Source organism: Drosophila hydei, unplaced genomic scaffold (genome assembly GCF_003285905.1).
Source record: "Drosophila hydei strain 15085-1641.00,03,60 unplaced genomic scaffold, DhydRS2 tig00000296-arrow-arrow-pilon, whole genome shotgun sequence".
Classification (NCBI taxonomy): domain Eukaryota; kingdom Metazoa; phylum Arthropoda; class Insecta; order Diptera; family Drosophilidae; genus Drosophila; species Drosophila hydei.
Window position 1 is genome coordinate 893357 of NW_022045705.1, and position 22551 is coordinate 915907.

Genomic DNA, 22551 nt, shown 5'->3' on the forward strand with positions numbered 1-22551 from the left:
GCGAGCACTTTTAGCATATTTTGTAGCTTTTTCTTGTTGCGCTCGTGCAACTTGGGCTCAAGTTTTGAATAAAACTTGCATCATTTAATAATTACACACATGCGTGTGTGTGTGTGTGTGTGTGTGCTATATATGCTTATGTATATTATATATATAAATGTGTGTGACTGAAGTTGGCTATCTATAGCTGATGTGGCAGCTAGCAGCATATAAAATATATGTACTAATACGCTAATACTAATTCGCTATTACATTTACTTCACTTTTTGGAGCACCCTGTGCACAGGGTGTACAGAGCTTTTGTATTTGTGATTCTTGCTCTTTAACCACTTTGGGTCTCGTTTAACAGCCATTTAGTCAGTAAATCAATCAATTTGTCAGTCAATCAGCCTGTCAATCATCAATCAGTCATCAATCAATCAATCCATCCATCCAAGGAACTATCAATCAATCAATCAGTCAGTCAGCCAGTGAATCAGCAAGTTAATTCACTCATCATCGTTCGTCAATCATTTACCAATCAATCATACCTCAAAGAGTGAGTCAAGCAATCATCAATCAAGCAGTTTTTCAATCATCACTCAGCTCTATCTGTAGCTGAAAATAAATAAACAAAGTTTGTTTCTTTCTTTTTTTTGAATTCGTCTTTTTATTTTTATTTATATTTTAATTTAATTTTTAATTTTATATTTTTAATTTTAATTTTAATTGTAAATATTTTTATGTGTTAGGAAAAACAATGCAAAAATTATATTTGAAACGTATTTTTAAGAACTTCTTCTGATCCTCCTCTTCTTTTTCTGCTTCTCTTTATCCTTCATTCTTACGCCTTATGCTTAATCGTTCGTTATTTGCTGACAGCTTAATTAATTTTTTATTTTTTATTTTTATTTCTATGTTTTTTTTTTTTTAAATTAAATTTTTTTTTTTTGATTTCTGTGCTAAATTTTGTTTTTTTTTAATGCTGGCAAAGGAATCAATTTATATATATATATGTATATACTATATATATATACTATATATATATTATATTTTATAGCATTTTTCGAGATCCTTTAAAAAAAAAAAACAAATTATTGTAAAAAAATTTAAAAATTTAAATTAACATATAAAAATGTTTTAAAAAATATTTAATACTTGGTTTTTTTTATTATTTTTTATGAAGTTGGTGAGGGCGCGGCAAGCTGTTGGCCAACAAAATGAAATGCACTAAAACAATTTGAGTTTAACTTTCGTTTTGGTCAAACTCATTTTCATATTTAAAAAATAAAAAATAAAAAAAATTATTTTTATTTAATATTAGATACGTTTCTCTAGGATCGAACTGAGCTGCAGTAGTAGTGTGTCTTTCAAACAGTTCTTAGAAAACAGGAAAAGTTAAGTAAGCGTTAGAAAAATGTTATGTGTGTGTGAAAGAAAAATGAATCGATATTAAGGGCATGTTAACAGCATGTTATAGCACAGCAAAGTGCGGAGTGTTAACAGTATGTTAGCTGCATGCTAAGATCGAGTTCAAATAAATGGTTAAAGGATGTTAATTCAATGTTAAGTGAAGCTTTAAAATAGTGTTCATGTGTCTATTGACAGCATGTTAACAGCATGTTAGCTGCATGTTAAGATCATGTTCAAGTAAAAAACTCCAAGTTAAGTGAAGTTTTCAGACAGTGTTCAGGTGTCCGTTAACAGCATGTTAGCTGCATATTGCTGAAGTCACTGTTAAAGCGATGGTAAGTTCAAGTTACAGAAATGTTAAGTCAAGTGCACGTTAACAGTATGTTAAGCCGATGTTACACTTAATGTTAAAACAATGGGAAAGGTGATGGAGGCTAGACGCACAAGCACAGGGTGTTTCGTGGCAGGCCGTAACTACGTTAAGCTATGCATATTTCTCTTTGCTTTAACTATTTCGATTTCGTTTTCAACTTTTACATTTGACAATTTGCGCATAAATTGAAATTGTTTTTATATATATTTTACTTTAAGGTTATACTGTTCTTGCAGTGTTGTACAGCGCTATAGTAGTGTTGTGTAACGTGGTATTTCGACATATATATTCGATCTTGATTAACATTTAGATTGTGTTTTCTTCTTGATTAATATTTCCTATATATATATATATTTATATATATATGGATATATATAGATATATATAGATATATATATATATATCTTAAAAATTATTTTTGTATTTTTATTTTTTTTTCTTTTAGTTGCGATTGCAAAAGAGTGAATTATACATTTATTACATAGAGCTTTTAACACTAATTTAATCTAAAATTTCCTTTTTCTTTATTGATTTTTAATAAAAAAAAATCTTAAAAAAAAATCCTTATTTATGCTATATATATATATATATATATATATATTTGCATATATATATTTTAAGATTTACAATTTTATAAAATTTCTAAATTGAAGTTTTGTTTTTTTTTTTTTAACTTGTTTTTAATTTAAAATTTATTTGTTTTTTATATTTATAATTTTTGTGTATAGTTTTTCTTTTTTGCTTAGCTTTAAGTAAACGTTATTCGTATATATATTTATAATTTTATATATATGTTTTTAGCCTAGCAAAAAAAAATTGTTTTTGTTTTTAGAGAGAATTTTTCGTAGGTTAATGTTAATTTATTATTAAAATGGGATTTTTACATACTCTTGTGCTATATGTATTATATGTAGTTTTTCTTTTTGTATTTTTGTATTTTCGTTTTTCTTGTTTTTGTTTTATGTGTTTTTATTTACTCGTTTGCGTACTGTCCTTTTTGTTTAAGATGTTTTGCCTGGTTCGCCCTGCGCTGGCGTCGCTGCTGCTGCTGGCGCTTTACATGCTCGTCTTGTTTGATTTGCTGTTGCATTTTTGTGTGTTTGTGTTTCGTATCGTTTCTCGTTCTAATTACTAAATTCTACATCAGTCGGTTTGGCACACAAGTCACGCGCTTAGCGGCACGTGCGATAGACAGGGACAGCGTATGGGTCAGAGAGAAAGTGTGTAAAAGGAGCTAGTTAGCTGCCGCTGCGCTGCTCTTATTAGTAAACATAAGAAGCTGATACGCTGCTGCTGTTAGTGAAACTTTAACAGTGTAGATTGAGCAGCTGTATCTGTTAAGAGTGAAGCTTTGCAGCTTTCGTAGTGCAGCATGAACAGCTGTCGCTGTTAAGAGTGAAGTGCTGCCGCTGTTAATTAACTTTAGCTGTTGTGATCGCTGCCATTTTGTTTTTTTTCTTTCTCTGCCATTTTCTTTACCATTTGCTGTTGTTAATTAACTTTTGCTGCTGTGATCGCTGCCATTTTGTTTTTATTCTTTCTCTACCATATGCTGTTGTGGTTGCTTAAGGGCAATTTGAAATGAATTTTCATTTTATTTGAGAGGAAGGGGTAGAGAGAGGGGGAGGGGATGTAAGGGGCATCTGTCTGTGTGTTTATTTCTTGCCAAATTAAACCTCGGTGCCGTCTTCGCCTTCGTCATCAAACAGCTGGCTGGTGCTGCCTTGGCCGCTGCGCGTCGCCGTGACGGACATTTTCTTTTTGGGCTTTGGCGGCGGCCTGGGTGGTATTTTAGCCATTTTCGGCGAATCGCCGCCAGGCGTCGCTGTTGCCATTGCCATTGGCGCAGGTGCAGCGGCAGCGCCAGCAGACGACGGCGAATTCAAGCCAGCGCCGCTAATGCTCGAACCGGGCAATATCGTAATACCGTAATGGCGGCCACCATATAAAGGTTCCGTATCCGAATTGTATAAGTGTTGTTGTTGTTGTTGTTGTTGTTGTTGCTGCTGCTGTTGTTGCTGTTGTGCTTGCTGCTGTATTAGCTCATGTATGGGCTCGTAGATCTTGCTGGCTGTGGCCGATGCTACCGATGTCAAACTGGGCGTGGCTGGCAATGGGCGATCACGCATGGTATACTGTTGCTGTTGCTGTTGTTGCTGTGCACCCTGTGCACCCTGTGCGCCGCCGCCCTGTACCTTGTGCAAATTCAAAGTTGAATTACCGCCCGCCGTTGTGCGCAATCCCAAATTATCGTAAACCGGTTCCGCTTGCAGCTCCACAGTTGTCGCCGTGCCCGTTTCGCTGGGATTCGGTGAAGTGGGCGATTGGAATTCACCGAGCTGATGCTGTGCGGCAGCAGCGGCAGCGGCGGCCGCTGCTGCAGCCGCATTGGATGTGCTCGGCGCCCAACTGGGCACGCGCGGCTTGCGTGGAATGGTCATGTAGCCCTGCTTCATCACGACGGCACTGGAAGCGGGCGAATAGACAACGGGCGCTGGCAAGAAGGGCGAGGCAGAGGACGAACCGGGTTGCTGATGATGCAGTGCAGCAGCCAGGTGCTGTTGCTGCTGCTGCTGGTGACGGCTATTGGCGGTGGCGATGAGGGCGAGATTACGAGACTTGGGATGCTGCAGGGTCATGAAGCCATTGTGTGCGGCCATCGTTGTCGTTGTGGTGCCGTAGATACCGTGGGGCGTCATGTGTGCGTAGACGGGACTGGTTAGTGGTGGCGGTGGGGAGCGTATGCCGTAGATAACCTGATCGGGTATGTTCGACTGCGAGGACTGCATAGAGGGCGAGGTGGGTGGCACACGGGCCGGAAAGGCCAGCAGATCCGGTGGCAAGCTATTACCGTATGCATCATCTACGTAGGCGTGCCGCGAACGGGGCGTGGTCGTCGTGTCCGACAGCGCCACCGAGTGCGTCTCGTCGTCGCGCGTATGATTGGCTTTGGCCGGATGGAAATAGAGAGAGAGAGTGAAGAGAAATATAAAGTTTAGCTAAAGAACAATTATTGAGGGGCGAGGGCAGTTTGACAACTTATGACTCTAACTTCATACGTATCAATATGCATAGAATATATATTTATATACTATAATTTATAAAAAGTTTCATTTTTATTTGTGCTTCTACCATACAAACAGACTAACTATCGATATATTTATCGAATTATCTGCTACACAACTTATGTATTTTTGATCGATCTATAGTTACGAGATTTATTCATCTATGTTTTTCCATAACTCTTTCTCTTTGTTTATCAATTTACTATCGATGTATGTTTTGATCTCACTATCACTACACTCATCGATATTTATATCGATAAATCTTTTTATTGCTCACTTATAGGTATTTAAATATTCATTTAATTTATCGATTTATCGTTTATCGGCCTTTCTGTTTAGCGTGCTATTTATCTATATATCTATATATCTATATATCTATATATCTATATATCTATATATCTATATATCTATATATCTATATATCTATATATCTATATATCTATATATCCAAAATTACAATATTCTCTTTCTCTCTCTCTCCCTCTGTCTTTTGTCGTTCCTCTCTTTCTTTATCTGTCAATCGTTTCTCTTTCTGCCTATTCGTCTCTTTCTCTTTCTGTTTCCCAGTTCCATTTATCAATAGTTTGTTCCAATATTATATAAAAACATATGAAAATGAAATAAAATTCTTGGGTATTCGAGAGTTTTCTATTTGTGCGTTCGAACCAAGCCCGCATCAACTAAACAACTAAATCAAAGAACTAAAGAATTTTTGATTTGTTCATGCTTTTTAGATACCTTTTGGTTTTTGCTGTCTTTGCTTGCTCTATTTTGTTGTCGACCTCTAAATATGATTCAATTCTGAAAATAAAAATTTCTCAATTCTTATATTCAGCTAGTGAAAGCTATGAAAAGTGTGTCGATACATATACGTAAAATATACCTGAGCTAATCCAATATCAAATTATTCAAATTGAATTTGACGTGCTTCACTGAATTGTTTTATGATTCGCAGCTTACTGCATAGGTATAGCTAGTTTTTCGTATAGGGAATACCCTTACTCTAGGAATCCCGTCTCAAATATCTCAACTTAACTGTGATTTGCTTGGCTCTACTCATAGCTCAACGTTTTTTGCAGTTCCTAAATAGATCCCTTACTTTGTCATTGCCAAATTCATGCAGAGGATCATATGACTCTATCTATCGATCTATGAAATAATTTCGATTTTGTTTGCTCATCTCACTGTATTAAGCCTAAATCTTTTATTCAACTGAAATATCATAGCATAGTTCTCAATATATATATATAATATTCTATGTCTTTCATAGCGCCTGAATATGCTATGCATTGCTGCCTTGCTGTATCAGCCACACACCAAACGAATTGCGTTTGTGGCTGTTTGGCTTATGCAGCACCAACGACACAAACAATGAGTTGATGCAGCAGCAACAGCAGCAGCCGCACAACTATGGCAATTTTTTTGGGCAGTGTATCAATTGCATTCAATTTGGCTTTTGCGTTTGTCAATTGCAATTCAATTGCCAATTGCAAAATTTTTAAAGCAAACATCCGCTAAAAAGTTGTTGTTGCATTTGTTGGTTGCCTGTTTGCTTGTTTGTTTGTTTGTTTTTGTTTGCATTTGTGTCGTACAGAGCTGGCGGCCAATGTGTTGCCAAATGCGGCGGAAGTAATAGATACAAATGTATCTCAAATGTGAATTCAACAAACAAACACACAGACACACACACTTGTGAATGTTGTTGCTGTTGCTGCTGCATAATAAAAAGAAATGCAAGCCAAATTGTCGAACGAGTTGTTCTGCACTCAACTGGAAATATTCGACAAATAGATCAAATGTGCAATTGCCAACAGCGAGAGGGAGACGCTGATAGAAAGAGAACTGGTGTGGAGTGGGAGAGCAAGGAGTACAGCTATACTGTTTAGTAGGCAACACACGTCGTTCATTTTGTAGTGACAAAAACAAAAGCTGAAAAGTGAATGCCATTTGCAATTTAACTCTGCCACTCCCACTCCCACTCCCACTCCCAGTGTTATACCCCACCGTAGCTATTTCCTGCTCAGTTCTGCAAGCGCCATTTTGTAGGCACAAGCATTCTGAACTGATGCAATATCACTTGGTTTTACGTCTCTCTCCCACTTTCACTCTCTAAACTCACTTTAAACTCACAGCCGCCATTTTGCAGGAACGAATAAAAGCTGTACAACTGACGCCATTTGCAATATCACTTGCTCTGACACGCTCACCACATTCTGCTCTTACTATTTCTGCCTCCCACACACTTCTAACTATTGCTATGATATCTAAGTTTTGGCTTTTATTTGATACTCTTGCTTTTGTGAATTGCTCAGCATTATATCAATTGCTAATTCTTTTGACCCTTAGCTTAGTTGGTCCCTTCATTCTTTCTACACTCACCGTATGCCGTCTCATCGAGTAAGGTCTTCTTGATCTCATGTCCATCGTCTCCGCCATCGACACTCTCGATGTCAGTACGTCGCGGTGGTTTCTCAACTGGATTCACCTCGTTGAGCAGGCTCTTTTGCATCTCCATGATCACAGATCCCTCCAGCATCGAGCTATTGTGTGTCTTGTCCAGTTTGCAAGAGATCAAACCATCGCCGCTCATCATTGTGTTGTCCTTCTGATAGGTCTTTACCCGACGACAATACCAGAACAGTGTCAGTACCAGGCAGATGAGCAGCACAAGAAATGTCGTCACAATCAGACAGATCACTAAGATGATGCTCGTCTGGGGGTCACTGGTCGAGGCGCCAATAGCTCCACTGATGCCAGCCAAACCATCCGAGGCAGCTGCTGCTCCCAGATAGTCGCCATTCACCAGCAGCTGGAACTCAGCTTCCGCTTTGCCACCTCGATTGTCGGCGACGCATGTGTAGACGCCCTTATCCGAATTCCGTACGCCGTAGATGCGCAGCTCAGAGGTCAACACCTGAACAGGTGGTTGCTGTCCGTTCACCTGTTCGCCCACCGAGTTCAGTATGCGGAAATGTTGATCATTGGGATTCGGATTCAATTGTCGCTTGTTGTAGATCCATGTGACATTGGGTCGCGGCGTGCCAACGATGCGGCAGGGCAACGTGATATTATCGTGATTGGCCTCGACAAAGGAGCGCACAGAGCCGAGTATACGAGGGCGGCAAGCAAAGTTCTCCGACGGCACCTCGCTCCACAGTTTGCCACGCAACTGTGGCGGCTCCCGGCAATCGGTGGGCGGTGTATAGAGGCGCTTGGCTATGGCAAAGTCACGAAACTCCTGCAGCTCGCAGCTGCAGTTCCACGAATTGCCCTGCAGCGAGAGATACATCAGCTTGGGTAGATTGGCAAAGGTCTCCTTGTTCAAGTGCGTCAGCTGATTCTGTTCCAGTGAAATGGAGCTCAGCGGACCGCCAAACACGTTCAGCTGCACCTGCTTTAGGCGATTGTTGTTGAACTCGACGCGCGACAGAAACGGCAAATTGATGAACAAGCGACTTTCGAGTACTTCGATCTCGTTGTTGTTGATATTGACAATGCGCAGCTTCTCCAGTCCTTCAAAAGTGCTCGGATGCAGCTGTTTAATACGGTTGCTCGACATGTCCAGCTCGATTAGAATAGGCAGGCCCTTGAACGCATCGCGATTAACCTCTTGTATCGTGCAGTTACGCAAATATATTTTGTGCAAATTTTGTAGTCCGGCCACTTGGAATTCCTCGCGGCGCAGCTCCGGTATTTGATTCTGTGAGAAGTCCACGACCTGCATCTCGTTGCTCATGTCCTGCGGTATCTTTGTCAATTTCTTGCCCTTGCAGTCGGCGCTCTTCTTGCCCGAATTCCAGTGGCAATGGCAATTGCTGCAGTTCTGCATCCAATCTCTGTGGCCAAGCGAAATTGATGCTAGCGTTAACAGCACTAGAGCTGTTAACAGCGGGTGTAACAGCGATGGCGATAACATTCTGTTAAATATTAAGATAATTCCTTACTGTTGACCAATCAATGCGTCTTATACTGCTGTTGGGACTCTTTTGAGTTGTTTGTATTCGCTGACCAATTGGTGCGAGATTATAGTGTCTTGCGTTGAGCTCGCGCGCTCTTTAACGTCTCTTGTTGTTGCTATGTTTTATATGTATAAGTATAAGCTCTTGCTGTCGCTCGGTATTAAGTCTTATACTTCTTTTGAGTATAAGTGTAATAAGTAAAAGTTATAACTATCTCTAAGTGATCTCGCTTTAATGTCACTTTTTATATTTGCTGTCTTATACGTATAAGTATATATTTAGCTTAACTTGGCTGCTGTAATACTGTCTTCTACTTTCAGGCGCCGCTTATAACTGTAAGCTGCACGCGTTTGCAGGCCAGTCGCGCTCTTATTGGCTGGCACTCTCTATCTCTCTCACACTCTCTTTTTTTCAATTCCTGCTACGGTTCACTTTGTAGTTGTTGCTGCTCATAACAGACCTAACTGTGATTAATTAAGGCGCCCCTTTTTTCCTTTGTTTTGCTGTTGTGTTTGCTCTTCTTAGCTCTTGGCTACCTTCTCCCCCTCTTGCTGGTTCGCTTTGTTGTTGTTGTTGTTGTTGTTGTTGTTGTCGTCGTGGGTTGGCTCTAAACTCTCCCAATTAGCAGTGCAGTTGCCAGCTGTAAGAAAAACAGAAAAAGAAATGTCTGCGGATTAGTAAAGGTTGCTAGACAGGGACGGGGCGAGAGAAAGTGTAAGAGTCAGAGGAAGAGGAGAGCTCCCTGCCATAAAGATGTAGATTAAAAGTGCGTAAGCGCCGCAGCGGCTGGCTTAACGGTAACACCTGCTCAATTCAACAAAGAGGAAACAATGAAAACAATTAAAAGTGGAGGAGTGACAGACTAGTGAATACCCTATATCCAGCAAACTGCTCTGTTTACAGAATACGTGCTCAACTGCGTATATAATTCCATATGCCACATAACACATAAATAAAAAGACAGCGCATAATTACTTATTAAGTATTCCGTATTTGTATTACGTATTCGCTATTTTTTATAAAGTATGAAATAAGTGGTTCATGCGTAGGCCGTTACGTTGCTCCGTCTGTTCAGCGTAACATAATATCTAGTCCGCTTTAACAATACGTCAATTTTCTTCCCTTACGTAACGTAATTCTCTTACGTCACACTAGTTCTATCATTAAATTACTTGAAGACTTACTGCTAATGCAATACTTTAAGTAACAAAATATTTTTAGCATACGTAGGCTGTTGCGTTTCAATGGAAGATCTTACGTCACCTTAATATTTACGTAATCGTAATGCATACAATTGATATGGAAATATCTATTCAATTTGTTCTGTTCACGAAGGAGCAATGAATAACTAAATGTTACACGTCTTTAATTTGCTGCCATCTGTAGTTGCGTCACGCGTCGCAAGTACGTCGTGACGCAAGTACGTCTTGCACCTTATTACGTCACACAGAGCACAGCGTGCATAATTGAAGGCATTTCCAATTGTTTGCTTCGCACCTTCTTTCGCCTGTGATTAATTGTGACAACTGTCATTAAGACAGTTTACGTGCTTCATTACGTTATTCATTACGTAATTCAATTACTGTCACATGCTGCGTAACCAAACAGACTGTCAGACAGACAGACAGCGGCAAGGCCAGAGAGGGGAGTAGTATGATAAGGCAAAAGGCGACAAAAACCGCGGAAAAAGGGAAATGAAAAAAAAAATTAAAACAGGGGAGGAGAAGAGAAGAAAAGAAAAGTAAAAGTAAAAGGCGAGACAAAGGATAAATTTTTGCTGCTGTTGCGGTTAAGACGAGAAGCATTTGGAGAGTGGCCTGGGCTGGGGCATGTGGGGGTCAACTTGATTAATGAAAATACCGTTAGAGTGTGACACTTTGCGGTTTGCCTAACTGTGCCGGCCACGCCCACCTGCTGGGCGGTAAAGGGCGGTACTTTGCGAAGTTTAACCTTCAAATTGAGTGGGCGGACGGCTGACGTGCCACGCCCCATGGCCCACGTCCCATGTTGAACAGTTTTTCTTTGTTTGCTGCGCCGCCACCGCCCGGTTGAGGTCAAAGTGTGAACAAGACAACAAAGTAAACTGCGAGCTGTTGCCTCACTCCTTCCCCCCCCTGCTATCATCTCTTCCGCCATCTTAGTTTTTGTATTAATTAAACAGTGGAGCAAGGTAAGAAACCTGGTAAATTATTTATGAACTATTTTTAATAAGCAACGGCAGAAGCAGCAGCAGCCACAATAAGTAACAGAAGGCGCAAATTAGTGCTGAAAAAAGAGCAGCCAACAACAATGGGAATAAAGGCAACAACAAATGCAAATGGCGCATATTTGGGTACTTCATACGCTGTCCATCTCGAAGCTGCTTGAAGCGTGTGTGCATATGCTGCAGTGAGAGAGGGGGACGGTAAGAGGCGTTCAGCGCGAAAACCTCAAAACAAATTAAATATGCAAATAAAAGAGGAAAAAAGGAATTCTGCAATTTTGCGCTTTGTTAAATATTTGCTCAATGGGTTTACGCTTTAAAATGTTTCATCTCTTTCTCGTGCGCTCTTTTACTTTTTCGCGTTTTATTATGGCATTTGCATTGCTTACAGCGTTTTACCACCCTCCCCCATACTCTTCACACTCGCTTCGGGCTCAGCTGCTGCGTAGCAAAAACAATCAAATGATATCTCAAAGCATTCTGCGAGTGAGGGAGATGAGGAGAGACAGACTCTCTCTCAGTCTCGCGCGCGCACTTCCCCTCTCTCTGCGGCCATCTTTAAATATTTACTTAATTCGAGTGCCATTTTTTTGTATGCTCTTAAAATGGCTTCGAATAATATCTGGCTACATTAAAGCCGCACCTTGCCCTCTCTCTCCCACTTTCTCTCTGCCCGCATCTTATCCTGTGCACAGTTTATATCTGGGAATTTGTGCTCTACCGCTGTTGTCCCCCCCTTAATTGTAGCGACAATTTGCGATAACGATTTTTGGGTTTGAGACAGTTGCTAATGTCCCAATTTGTGTATTGTTTGTGGCGCCCTCTAGCGACCATTCGCTTGACTCGATCCCGTTTTACCATGTGCTTACACAGCTCACTCCCTCCCATAGCTTCGCTTGCTACAGTTGCGGGCTATTTTCAGTTGTAACGGTTGTTACATTTTACTCCGTCATTTTATTGCCATTTGCGGTTGTAATTGCTGTGTATAGAGTGTCACGCCCATACGCCTCCAATTGCTTCGAATAGGGTATGCTACTGCACTGCTGCTGTCTATTGTCAGCTTAAATCGATTTGAACAAATTTAATTGCTTTGGTTTTGGGTTTTGGTTTTGCCTTTGTCTCTTTGGGCTTTTTTTAGGTACTTTTTTTGGTACTTTATTTGCATTTGTCAGTTGTTGTTGCGTTTTCCTTTTGCGTTTCTTTTTTTTGCCAATCGGCAATAGGCAATTGCTTTTTAAGTGTCTTTCTAGCTGTCTCGCTCGCTCTCGCTGTTTGCTCTGTGTTAAGAGTTGTTGAACCGTCAAAAAATGTGCGCGAACAGCAGCAACAACAATAGCAACAGCAACAGAGTGAACAAAAACAATGCAATTTCCCATTGACCGGAGCCGTCACAACAAATTTGTTGCCAAATGAAGCGAATTTCTTTTTCACAATTTTTCCGCTTTTCATCTCGTTTTCTTTTTCGTTTGTTTTAATACTTTTTTTTTATGGCTGTCCAACATAAATATTTAACAATGCGTAGAATATGGTTATTGCTTTTTATAAAACAGCCGAAAGCTGACCTGCCCAGCCCATCCCCCGCCGAAAAAGAAAAGAGAGAGGTGGAGTAGTAGAGAAACTCATAACTGTAAGCTAAAAGCCTACTTGCAAATTGTTTCATGTTACATTCTTATTATTTTACTTCTTTTGCTCTTCAGTTGCGCTTGACCGATTTGTAATTCAATATATCGTCGTCGCGGCGGGGCTAGTGGGTATTCAAAATTCATTGCACGCAAAATTATTGCAAGGCAATCGAGACGAGCAGTGAAACTCGATGTTTTTCGTGGGCTAATGAGCGGAAAAATGAATTGAAAAGTTGGTTAAATAAGCTCTATCGGTTATAAAAATAAGCTCTATTGGTTAAAATATACCGTGTTTACAAGTGAGCTGGGTAAATACGGTGGGCGGGGGAGAGGGAGGGAGAGGTAGAGTGAATCATGAAGAGAGATAGAAAGAGAGAGAGCGAGAAAGAGGAAGAAACTGTCTTTCATTTTCGCCATTTCACACATCAAACGCTTTAACCAGTTGCGAATTACAAATGAGCATGAACTGTGATGATAATCCAAATAGATTTGCAGCTATCATGTAGCAAGGGATAGAAGCAGACAACAGCTTAAATCTAGGCCACAAAAAATGAAAGCAACAGAGCAACATTCTGGCCCATGTCTCTTCGTCTCGCTCTTCCTCTCTCTTCTCTCTCTTTCCCTCTTAGCGAGTTGTCAAACTGAATTTGCATGTGCATTTGCATCCGCATCAGGCAGCTAGCGCGACATGAACTTCTTGCCAATTCCAATCATTGGCGCATCATGTTGCCACCCTTTTCCAATCAGGCACCCCCCCGCTATTCCCCTTTGATTGCAACGGGTTGGCAACTCTTGGTTGCCTCTGGGAATTGCTTATTCGGGCGCCAGCATCTAATCAAATATTCAATTTCTTGGCAACTGCTCTCAGGGTTGCCATGGTAGCGTTAGAGTTGTCCTTTTTGTTGATTTTCCCACTATTCCCTGGTCTGGCAACTCTGGCAAACACTAATCGGAAGTTAATTGACTGGCTGAAGGAGTAGACGACTAGCAGGTGCCACGTAAACAGTGTATATGGTAGAACATGAATGGAGACACTTGAAGATACCCTGTAATTCGTGATCTTCATGGGGTATACATATTCTGTAACTTTAGCATATTGCCTGGTGCATTCAAGATTCTTAGCTATATTAAAACAGATATACACAACTATTTTTATTTGTATTTCAGAAGTAGCTGAAATGCAACAAACAAGGGGCATGACCTAGCTCCATAGATGTTTACTCTCACATAGTTATACTCTAGCTGAGATATACAAGTGGTGAACATATTACAGGGTATACACAAATATGGAGAAAATCATGTGGCTGTAAGATGCAAAAAAACTTTTGTTTTTACCAAAGCAACAAACGGAAAGGGTCGCTCTAGGAGGAGCGATAAGGGGCGGGGTGCATCGAAAAGGGGGTTGCCTTTAGTAGAGGAGGGGACTGTAGTTTCTGGTGGCCAGCAACTTGTTTATAGCGTAAATTTCATTTGGGCCAAGCTCGCGCGTCCAGTGATTGAAGAGCCACAGTGCCGCAGGCACGCAAGACGTAACTGCAGACAAGATGAAGTTGCAGGAGAACGTGGAGCAGTGGCAGATGGAGCAGAGAAGGTAGTAGCTGCCGAGAGAGCTCGTTGGCTGGGCAAACTTTGAATTTAATTTGCTGCTCGTCTAGACAAACGCGTTGCGGCTGCGTTTGGGTTACGTTCTAAGTCGGCTACGTGGCTCGATTTGATTGCAATTTCGTATCCAAGCCGACGGCCAAGAGAATAACTGGACGAAAGAACAACAGGACAACGGGATAACTGGACTTTAGTGGAAGGTGATCTGATTGCAACTGTTTATGACGCGGCTTAATCGAGTTCCCAACTTTGTTTGCTGAGGCTGAGAGAGCGAAAGGGAGAGAGTGAGGAAGGTAGAAGGAGGGAGAGCAAAAGAGAGAAGTAGTGAGAGAGAGAAATAGAAACGGAAAGAGCAGATGTAGAGAGGGACATATAAAGCATGGATATAAAGAGACGAAAGTAGACTCTGATACTGATATTTGCAAGGCTGAGGAGCTCTACATAAAGCTGACAGCAAGCTGAAGTCTTGAGACATACAGACAGGCATCTGAGAAAGAGAGAGAGAGAGATTTGAAGAGATCTGGCAAGGCTTGCAGTGAAGTAAAAGCTAAGTCTAATGTAACTATAATGTACTTGAGCTGATACTGCTATTCTACAGGTGGCTGCCCAAACGCACCTGCCAGGCAAGCAAGGTGTATTGATTGATTGATTGATCGACTTGGTCGCTTGGTCAATTCGCGCGGTCATAACTTCATCTTTTTATCATTTGGGCAGCGTGAGTCGCCACCCCCAACTGCCCACATCCGGACACTAGGTTGGGCACTTCTTCTACTGCTTCCGCTTGCCCTTGTCGCTGGTTTAATTTGCGCAGCTGGCGTCCGCTATGGCGTATACTTAATATTGCGCATACGTCATGTGCGCCCCAAAGAGCCGTCGAACGGGTGTGGAGGCGTGGCAGATGAGCTAACATGTCATGACAAGCGCTTAATATGCATAATAATAAAAACTGTTGAAAGTGATGGAGCACAGTCGGACAGGCCCAGCACAGAGGCCAGAGTGCCACCAGCCCAAAGGAGCCCTTCCATAAAAGAGCAGAAGCTACGCACGTATCACATATCACACACACACACACACACTCAGGTTTCTATATATGTGAATACATATATTACATAAAGTTCATCAATCATATCAGAGATATATATATATATATATATTTATATTGGCAAACGGACAGCCGCATTTCGTATGCGAATTGCCTTTGACCACAGGGCGAAAAGCCTATGAATTTATTTATTAAACATGTCTTTCTCTCTCTGCGTGTCTCCGTCTCCCTCACTCTCTCTCTGTGTCTCTCTTTGTCGCTGTTCAATATTTATGATATAGATATGTCTGTCAGAATCGAATGTTCTGCACGTTCGCTAAGTGCTTGGCCTTTATATCAAATGTGCGTGAGCGAGAGGGACAGTGGGAGGGGGTGAGAGCGAGCGAGACAGCAGAGAGCAATTCATAAATTTCGCTGTTTCCATATGTTGCTTGCTTTTACAACATTTTCTGTATGCGACATGTTAATCACGTTCGTTGAGCTGCTTAATCAAATGAGCAAATTGTGGTCGAGGCTGGCTGGCGAGAGCAGGAGAGGGAGAGCGAGAGGGGAGACTGGGCGAGAGTACATATATATTCATCTCTATCTATCGCTCTATCGCCATCGGTTACCTGTAAACAAGGCTTAGCTAGCATTTGCCTTAAGTCGACTTCATTCCATATATCTGAATGAGCTTGGTGCAAGTCTTCCGCAATTTGTGCTCTCGCGTACAAATTGTAACAAATTGTTGTCTACATTTTCAATTTATTTCATTTTCATTTTCATTTTCATTTTCATTTCGGTTTGCCCGACACTCTCCATAAATTAGGCTGTTGTAGCGGCGCGAGCTAAGGCAGCGCCAGAGCCGAGCGTCGAGGCAGCTGAGAACAGCTAATGCAATATGCAAGCATCTGCATTCAGCTCGAGCCTTCGCTCGGTGCTGGCTCACACACATATAGGAATTAGTGGGTCAGCTGCTTCCCCTCTTATCTGCTGCAATCTCTTAATTTCCGCCAAATAAACTATAAGAAAATGCATTTCTTTTTCATTACCGAGAGAGAGAAGGAGAGAGAGCGGCAGTTGCAAGACTACAAATTGATATTAATATCTGATAGCAACGAAATTTCCCATTAACATTTTCGTTCGGCTCAGCTTGGCCTAGAATATTTAGCCCATTTTTAGTTTTATTTTGCAGACTTTCAGCTCAACTCAATTTAAATTTAAATTAAAATAGTGAGCATCAAATATAGTTTTGTGCATCTATCTATAAGCTGCTTCATCTAAATCTCTCTCAATCTCTTTTTCTTTTTCCCTTTCTTACTCTCTCTCTCTCACTCATTTTCATTTCCTCTCCCACTCTCTCGCTCAGCCTTTAAACTATACTCGATTCCCTTCTGCCTTCGTCCACTTTATCTGCTTATTCTTAAACGTTGCACCGCTTAAGCTCTTCTAATTTTCTCATTGCTCTGCCTGAAACTTCTGCTGAGGATCTACTCATATCATTTTGAAATCGTTCACACTTTTCCTTCAGCTTTCACATTTGTTGCTCTGCTTCTTCTCTTTATTTTTAGAGAAAATAAGGGAATTTTCACGCCTCCAGCTTGGCAAAAAGCATTTAAGTGTCTAAATAACAGTTGCAGTCACAATTCCCACTAAATGCTTCACAAACTGAGAGTGCGAAATACAATAGGAAATACAGATATATATACATATATATATATATGTATATTATTATGTCTGGCTAGGTATATCTGTTAAGACATCTCTTTAGCTTTTCCGCTTTGTTCTCGCTTTTCAGTTGGCGCCAATAAACAATTCAATTGCTATTTTCCACGTCTGCGGCTCTTAAAAGACTTCTTTTGCTCTCTCGAATTTAGACTGCATTTAGCGCCATGCCAAAGGGGGCGGCGGTGGCGGCGGCGTGTGGGCGTGTCTTTTGAAATGGCTTTTGTTGTCTAAGACAGACTAAGCCAAGCAGCCAAGCATCGAAGCATTTAGTCAAGACAACTCAGTTGTATTACAATGCGAGCTGTTGCTGTCAGAGTGTGGGACAGAGAAAGAGAAGGAGAGAAGAGTGAAAGAGAGGGCGATAGCTCTATTAACAAGCTGAGCAACACAGAGTAAACTTGAGTTCCATTCACTGATTGAGTAAATGAACGATATTTAGATGCGCTATGATTGAGTCAGTCTGGCAAATTGATTTGCTGATTGACTGATTGATGGACGGCCTACATGACAAATGTTTTGTGTCAGTTATGATTGATGAAAATGACAGATTGATAGAATGACATGAATGACAAATGATTGATCGATTGACATAATCTTTGAGTTAGTGCTGATTGATTGATTGAAAGGACAGACTTTTTGAGTCAGTTTGTCTGTGATTGACAGACTGACAGACTACTGTGATTGACACGAATTGACTGATTGATTAACTGTATGATAGGCATAATCTGCTAAACTCAATGATTGATTGATTGACTAACTGATTGAGTTACAAATTCCATGACTGATTTGTTTGATTGATACCGAGCTTTGATTGCTAGTATTGATTGACAGATTCATTGACTGACTTACTGCTTGCTTGATTGACTGACGGACTTCTATAGCGATGGTGATTGAATGACTGATTGATTAAGTAAGTTACTGATTGATTGACTGACTGACTTATGTCAGTCATTGTCGTATTGACTGACTGACTGACATAGCTGCAATGCCAACAGCTATTAGCTAAAGTTTCTAAAATAGTTTTCACTTGAGTCAAAATTTAGCACTTGAAGAGTAAATGCTCAGCTGAAGATTAAAGTAGAGTTTGATTGAGCAAAAGAAAAGTGCGAAGACAATGCGCTAAGGCTGAGTTTTGCACTTTTCCGAATGGATTTTCACAGATTTTCAGCTCAGCTCGTTTTGTGGACAACAAAAAACACAAAAACAAAAAGCGAAGCGCCATTCAGACGCGACAAATGGCTGCGTAGGGCGCTCTCTTTCTCTCTACATCATTTGTGTGTGTGTGCCTATGTGTGCTAGTTATAAAGGCCTCCCCAAGCAGCTGTAAAAAAGAAGTGCTTAGCAAACATTGCAATTTACTTTTGTTCCACAAACGCCAGACAAGCAGCAGCAGCAAAAAGGGATTTATATATATATATATGTAGAACTATAAAAAATGGAACTAAAACTTTATGCCATTCAAAATTATTGTCCCGAGATTTTGGCCAAAAAGGGGAAAAACCAACAGCAACAACTGGGAACGTTGCAGTCGAGCAGAGTGGCGACTGGCTAATGCACGTTCACATTGTCAGGTAAGTCTAATCATGCCTTGATTGAGTCTAGCAACAGTTGTGAAAGATATATGTTTTTCTGATCCGTAAAACATATATGAATCCAGCTCTACAGCTGAGTTAATCAAATAGTCACAAGACTCGAATGAAGGAGAGTTTAGCTATGCCAAAGAGCACAGCTTTGAGTTTGTCTAGAGATAGATGGGAAGAGCAAGAGAAGCGGAGTGGACAACAAGGTCAATAGACAGCTAAAAGAACTGAAAAGCCAATACGCTCACTTTACACACTTGCCTGAACGAGCATAACAGCTCCACAGACGTTGGCAAATGCAAAATGGCAAGCAGTAAAGCATGAATGGAGATTTACTCAATGGAAAGAAGCGATTCCAGCAATTTATAGAGCTGAGAGGAGGATAGAGTGAGAGAGGAATATATAGAGATAGCGATAGAGAGAGAGAGAGAGGGCAATAGTATTTTGGCAGCTAGCCAAAAGTCTCACGTTAAACGTTTCATCAAAATAATTTCATTAAAATAAACTTAAAAAAAATAAAGGCCAGGCGAGACAGAGCCGCAGACGTCGGTCACAGTGCATTGACCAACCCAAGGAGAGAGCCAGAGCCAGAGCCAGAGCCAGAGCGAGAGAGAGTGAGACAGGGAGATAGGGTGACAGGGAAAGGCGCACTATAAATTCAGTACAGTTTGCTTAACTGCTTGTTGCTCTTGCCGAACTATGTCTAAAACCACAGAACTGTGGCCGAAAGTTGAGCCTCGGCCCCCTCTCCAAGGACCTTTCAAGAAATCTGAGTCCATTTGTAACTCCCTAGTCTTAGGAGAGCAATTAGGCAAGCCACAAGCACAAAAAGTTAGTTAAATATACCATTTGTCGCTCCTCTAACTGTTAGCAGGCGATATGCCATCAGCTAGATACAGTTAATTAGTTATACAGCCTCAAATACCCTGTAAATTGCGCACTTGAATACCCTGCAAGCATTTGCCATTTGGAAAAGTAGAATGTGTCACTGTTAGAAATCACCTGGACAATTTTTTGAGACAGAGCCAATCGATAAAGAAACACATACGAATTAGATACCCTGTAAAGTCAGAAAATGTTACATTGCTGGAATACTTTGTAAGATATGGGTGGCACCTACACATACGAATATCCTGCCACCTCTTTGTTGCCAAATAGCCTGCTAACACATAACGTGCAGAGTTGAATACCCTGTTAATAAAAAATCAGACAACTGAATACCCTGTACAAGGACTAAATGACACGTCCCAACGGCAATTCGTAACGGTTGCCCCCAACGCCCCCGAACTGTACATAAAACGCCTTCGAGTGCCGTTAAGATAAACACAAAATGGAAGCTGACCGAAGTCAACAGGCGAACATCCTGTTGCGTCTTTCTTGCTCTTTATCTTCTCCTTCATCGTCGTCTGAGTCTTCATCTCCATCATCTTCATCTTTTACATTTGTTGTTAATTTATTTTTGATGCTCGCAAACTTTGATTACGTTACAAATTGTTTTTGTGTAGCCCATTTGACATTTTTTCTAATTTAACTGATAGAATTTTGCATCTTTTTTATTATTTTTTAGCTTTTTTGTCTCTTTTCGATAAGCTCGTTACTCATTGAAAATGGGATACACAGGGTATATTGGCATTAGCAGCAGTAGGAGGCGTGCCCAATCTTTTATGAAGTATAAGAGTATAAGAGTATAAGAGTATAAGAATATAAGAGTATAAGAGTATAAGAGTATAAAAGTATAAGAGTATAAGAGTATAAGAGTATAAGAGTATAAGAGTATAAGAGTATGAGAGTATAAGAGTATAAGAGTATAAGAGTATAAGAGTATAAGAGTATAAGAGTATAAGAGTATAAGAGTATAAGAGTATAAAAGTATAAAAGTATAAGAGTATAAGAGTATAAGAGTATAAGAGTATAAGAGTATAAGAGTATAAGAGTATAAGAGTATAAGAGTATAAGAGTATAAGAGTATAAAGTATAAAGTATAAAAGTATAAAAGTATAAAAGTATAAAAGTATAAAAGTATAAGAGTATAAGAGTATAAGAGACACATTTCGTTCCTTTTCCTCTATAGTCGCAGGAAATTGAATGTTTGCAACAGTAACTTTAAGCGAGATTCAGAGTATCTCATAGTCGAGCATGCCCGACTAACTTAATCTTACTTGTTTTGATTAGAAATTGTTGCCTGGACAACACCAGCACCAAAAATTGTTTTTGTTGTTTTTCTTGGGCTCACGATGTGGTTTGTGGCCTTACGGCCTTTGGCGATACACAACGGAGAGAGACAGACAGAGAAAAAGAGAGAGAGAGATGAGGCTTCTGCTCACACATAATATTTTTTTTTTTTTTTTTTTTTTTTTTTTTTTTTTTTTCGTTTTTATTTCTTTATTTTGTTGCAGCTTATTGTCTTAGACTCTATAGCGCATTTAGCTCTAAACCTTAACTAATGGGAGGGCAGATATGCCAATTATTCTGCACTTGTAGCTACTATCTTAATTAGTTCTAATATTGTCTAGAGGATGCAATCTCTTCAGTCTTCGCCTATTGTTGTTTATAGCCAGGTTGCTTGCGAGATGGTTAGGATGCGCTGCAAGTCTGTCCGCGTATCTTGAACTGTGTCGCCCAATGAGTTCAGCAACTGTGGGAATTGCTAAATCCCTATGTAAGACTGAGTTTCTTACAAACCAGCTGGCTCCAGTCCATCTGCGTAGTGCTTTATTCTGCAGGGTCTGAATTTTGTTCCTTGTAGTCTTCGCCGAGGAGCCCCATAGAGAGATACCATATACGAAGGTTGGGACAACTATTGCCTTGTAGATGGCGGCCTTGCTGCTGTAAGACAACTTGCTTGAAGCTCTCAGCATCCAGTCGAGGGTTTTTAGCTTGCTTTTGCATTTTGAGGTTACTTGACTTATGTGCGCTTTAAAAGTCAGCCTTCTGTCAAGAGTGATACCAAGGTACTTTACTTTTGAGGCTTTGGGAATAGTGGGCCCCAATGCAACGCTTGGGCAATCTCCTCTTCTAGTGGCGAAGGTAGTATGTACAGACTTTTGTGCATTAATGGTGATACACCACCGTTTTGCCCAGCGTCCGAAAGAGTCCAGATATTTTTGTAGTGAGTCTGAAGCTTCTTGCGCAGATACGTGACGTGATAAGATGGCGGTGTCATCTGCATAGGTCGCTATGAGTACTGCATCTGTACTTCCTATATTTGGCTCGGGAGTTGGCATATCTCCTGTGAATAAAGTATAAAGTGTTGGGGCTAGAACACTACCCTGTGGTACTCCAGCCATAATTGGTCTAGTCAAGGATACTGTTTGCCCCCTTGACACTTGGAAGGTTCTTCCAATAAGGTATGAGGATAGCAACGCGAAAAATGGGGCTGGAAGGGTGGTCCTCACTTTCTGCAGCAGTCCCAGGTGCCAAACTCGATCAAACGCCTGTTTGATGTCTAAAAAGACGGCAGAGCAGTACATCTTTTCTTCAAAGGCTCCAAGGATATGGTGCACAACTCTGTGAACCTGTTCCGGTGTTCCATGCTGTCTCCTGAAGCCAAACTGATGGTTTGGAATGGCCTCCTGGCGTCCCAGATGTGTCAGTACTCGTTCCAGAAATATTCTTTCGAATATTTTGGAGAGTACTGGCAACAGGCTAATTGGTCTGTACGACTCAATTTCTCCCACGGGTTTGCCAGGCTTAGGAATCATCACAATCACGGCGCGCTTCCAGCAGGCTGGAAAGTGCCGGATGCGGAGCATGGCGTTGTACACCATAGTTATGTAGTCTATGGTGGAGTCAGGCAGTGCTCTAAGGACTCTGCCGTTTATTAGATCATATCCAGGGGATTTTTTTGCCTTCACTCTTCTGATGTGTTCAAGAACCTCTTCTTTTGTACATCCAGTTATCTGGTCTTCAGCTGGGAGGGGCGAGAGAACGATGTCTTCTGTTGCTTCGATTTCTGAGGCCTCTGCGGTAATCACCGGCGTGAATTGATCTTGAAGGTGGTTTGCAA

The 22551-nt window shown here is 40.8% G+C and overlaps 1 protein-coding gene across 4 annotated transcripts in view; it reads right to left on the bottom strand.

Moving 5' to 3' along the window:
• Positions 1 to 3357: 3357 nt before the first annotated feature.
• Positions 3358 to 22551, bottom strand: part of LOC111592354 — a 39342-nt gene continuing 20148 nt past the window's right edge. For all 4 annotated transcript variants that reach the window (XM_030223814.1, XM_030223813.1, XM_023304539.2 and 1 more), the window contains 2 exons: positions 7210 to 9429; positions 3358 to 4712 (listed from right to left, as the gene is read on the bottom strand). In XM_030223814.1, the coding sequence (XP_030079674.1) occupies positions 3436 to 4712; positions 7210 to 8746 (2814 nt within the window). In that variant the 5' untranslated portion in view covers positions 8747 to 9429 and the 3' untranslated portion in view covers positions 3358 to 3435. The remainder of the gene's footprint in view (positions 4713 to 7209; positions 9430 to 22551) is intronic.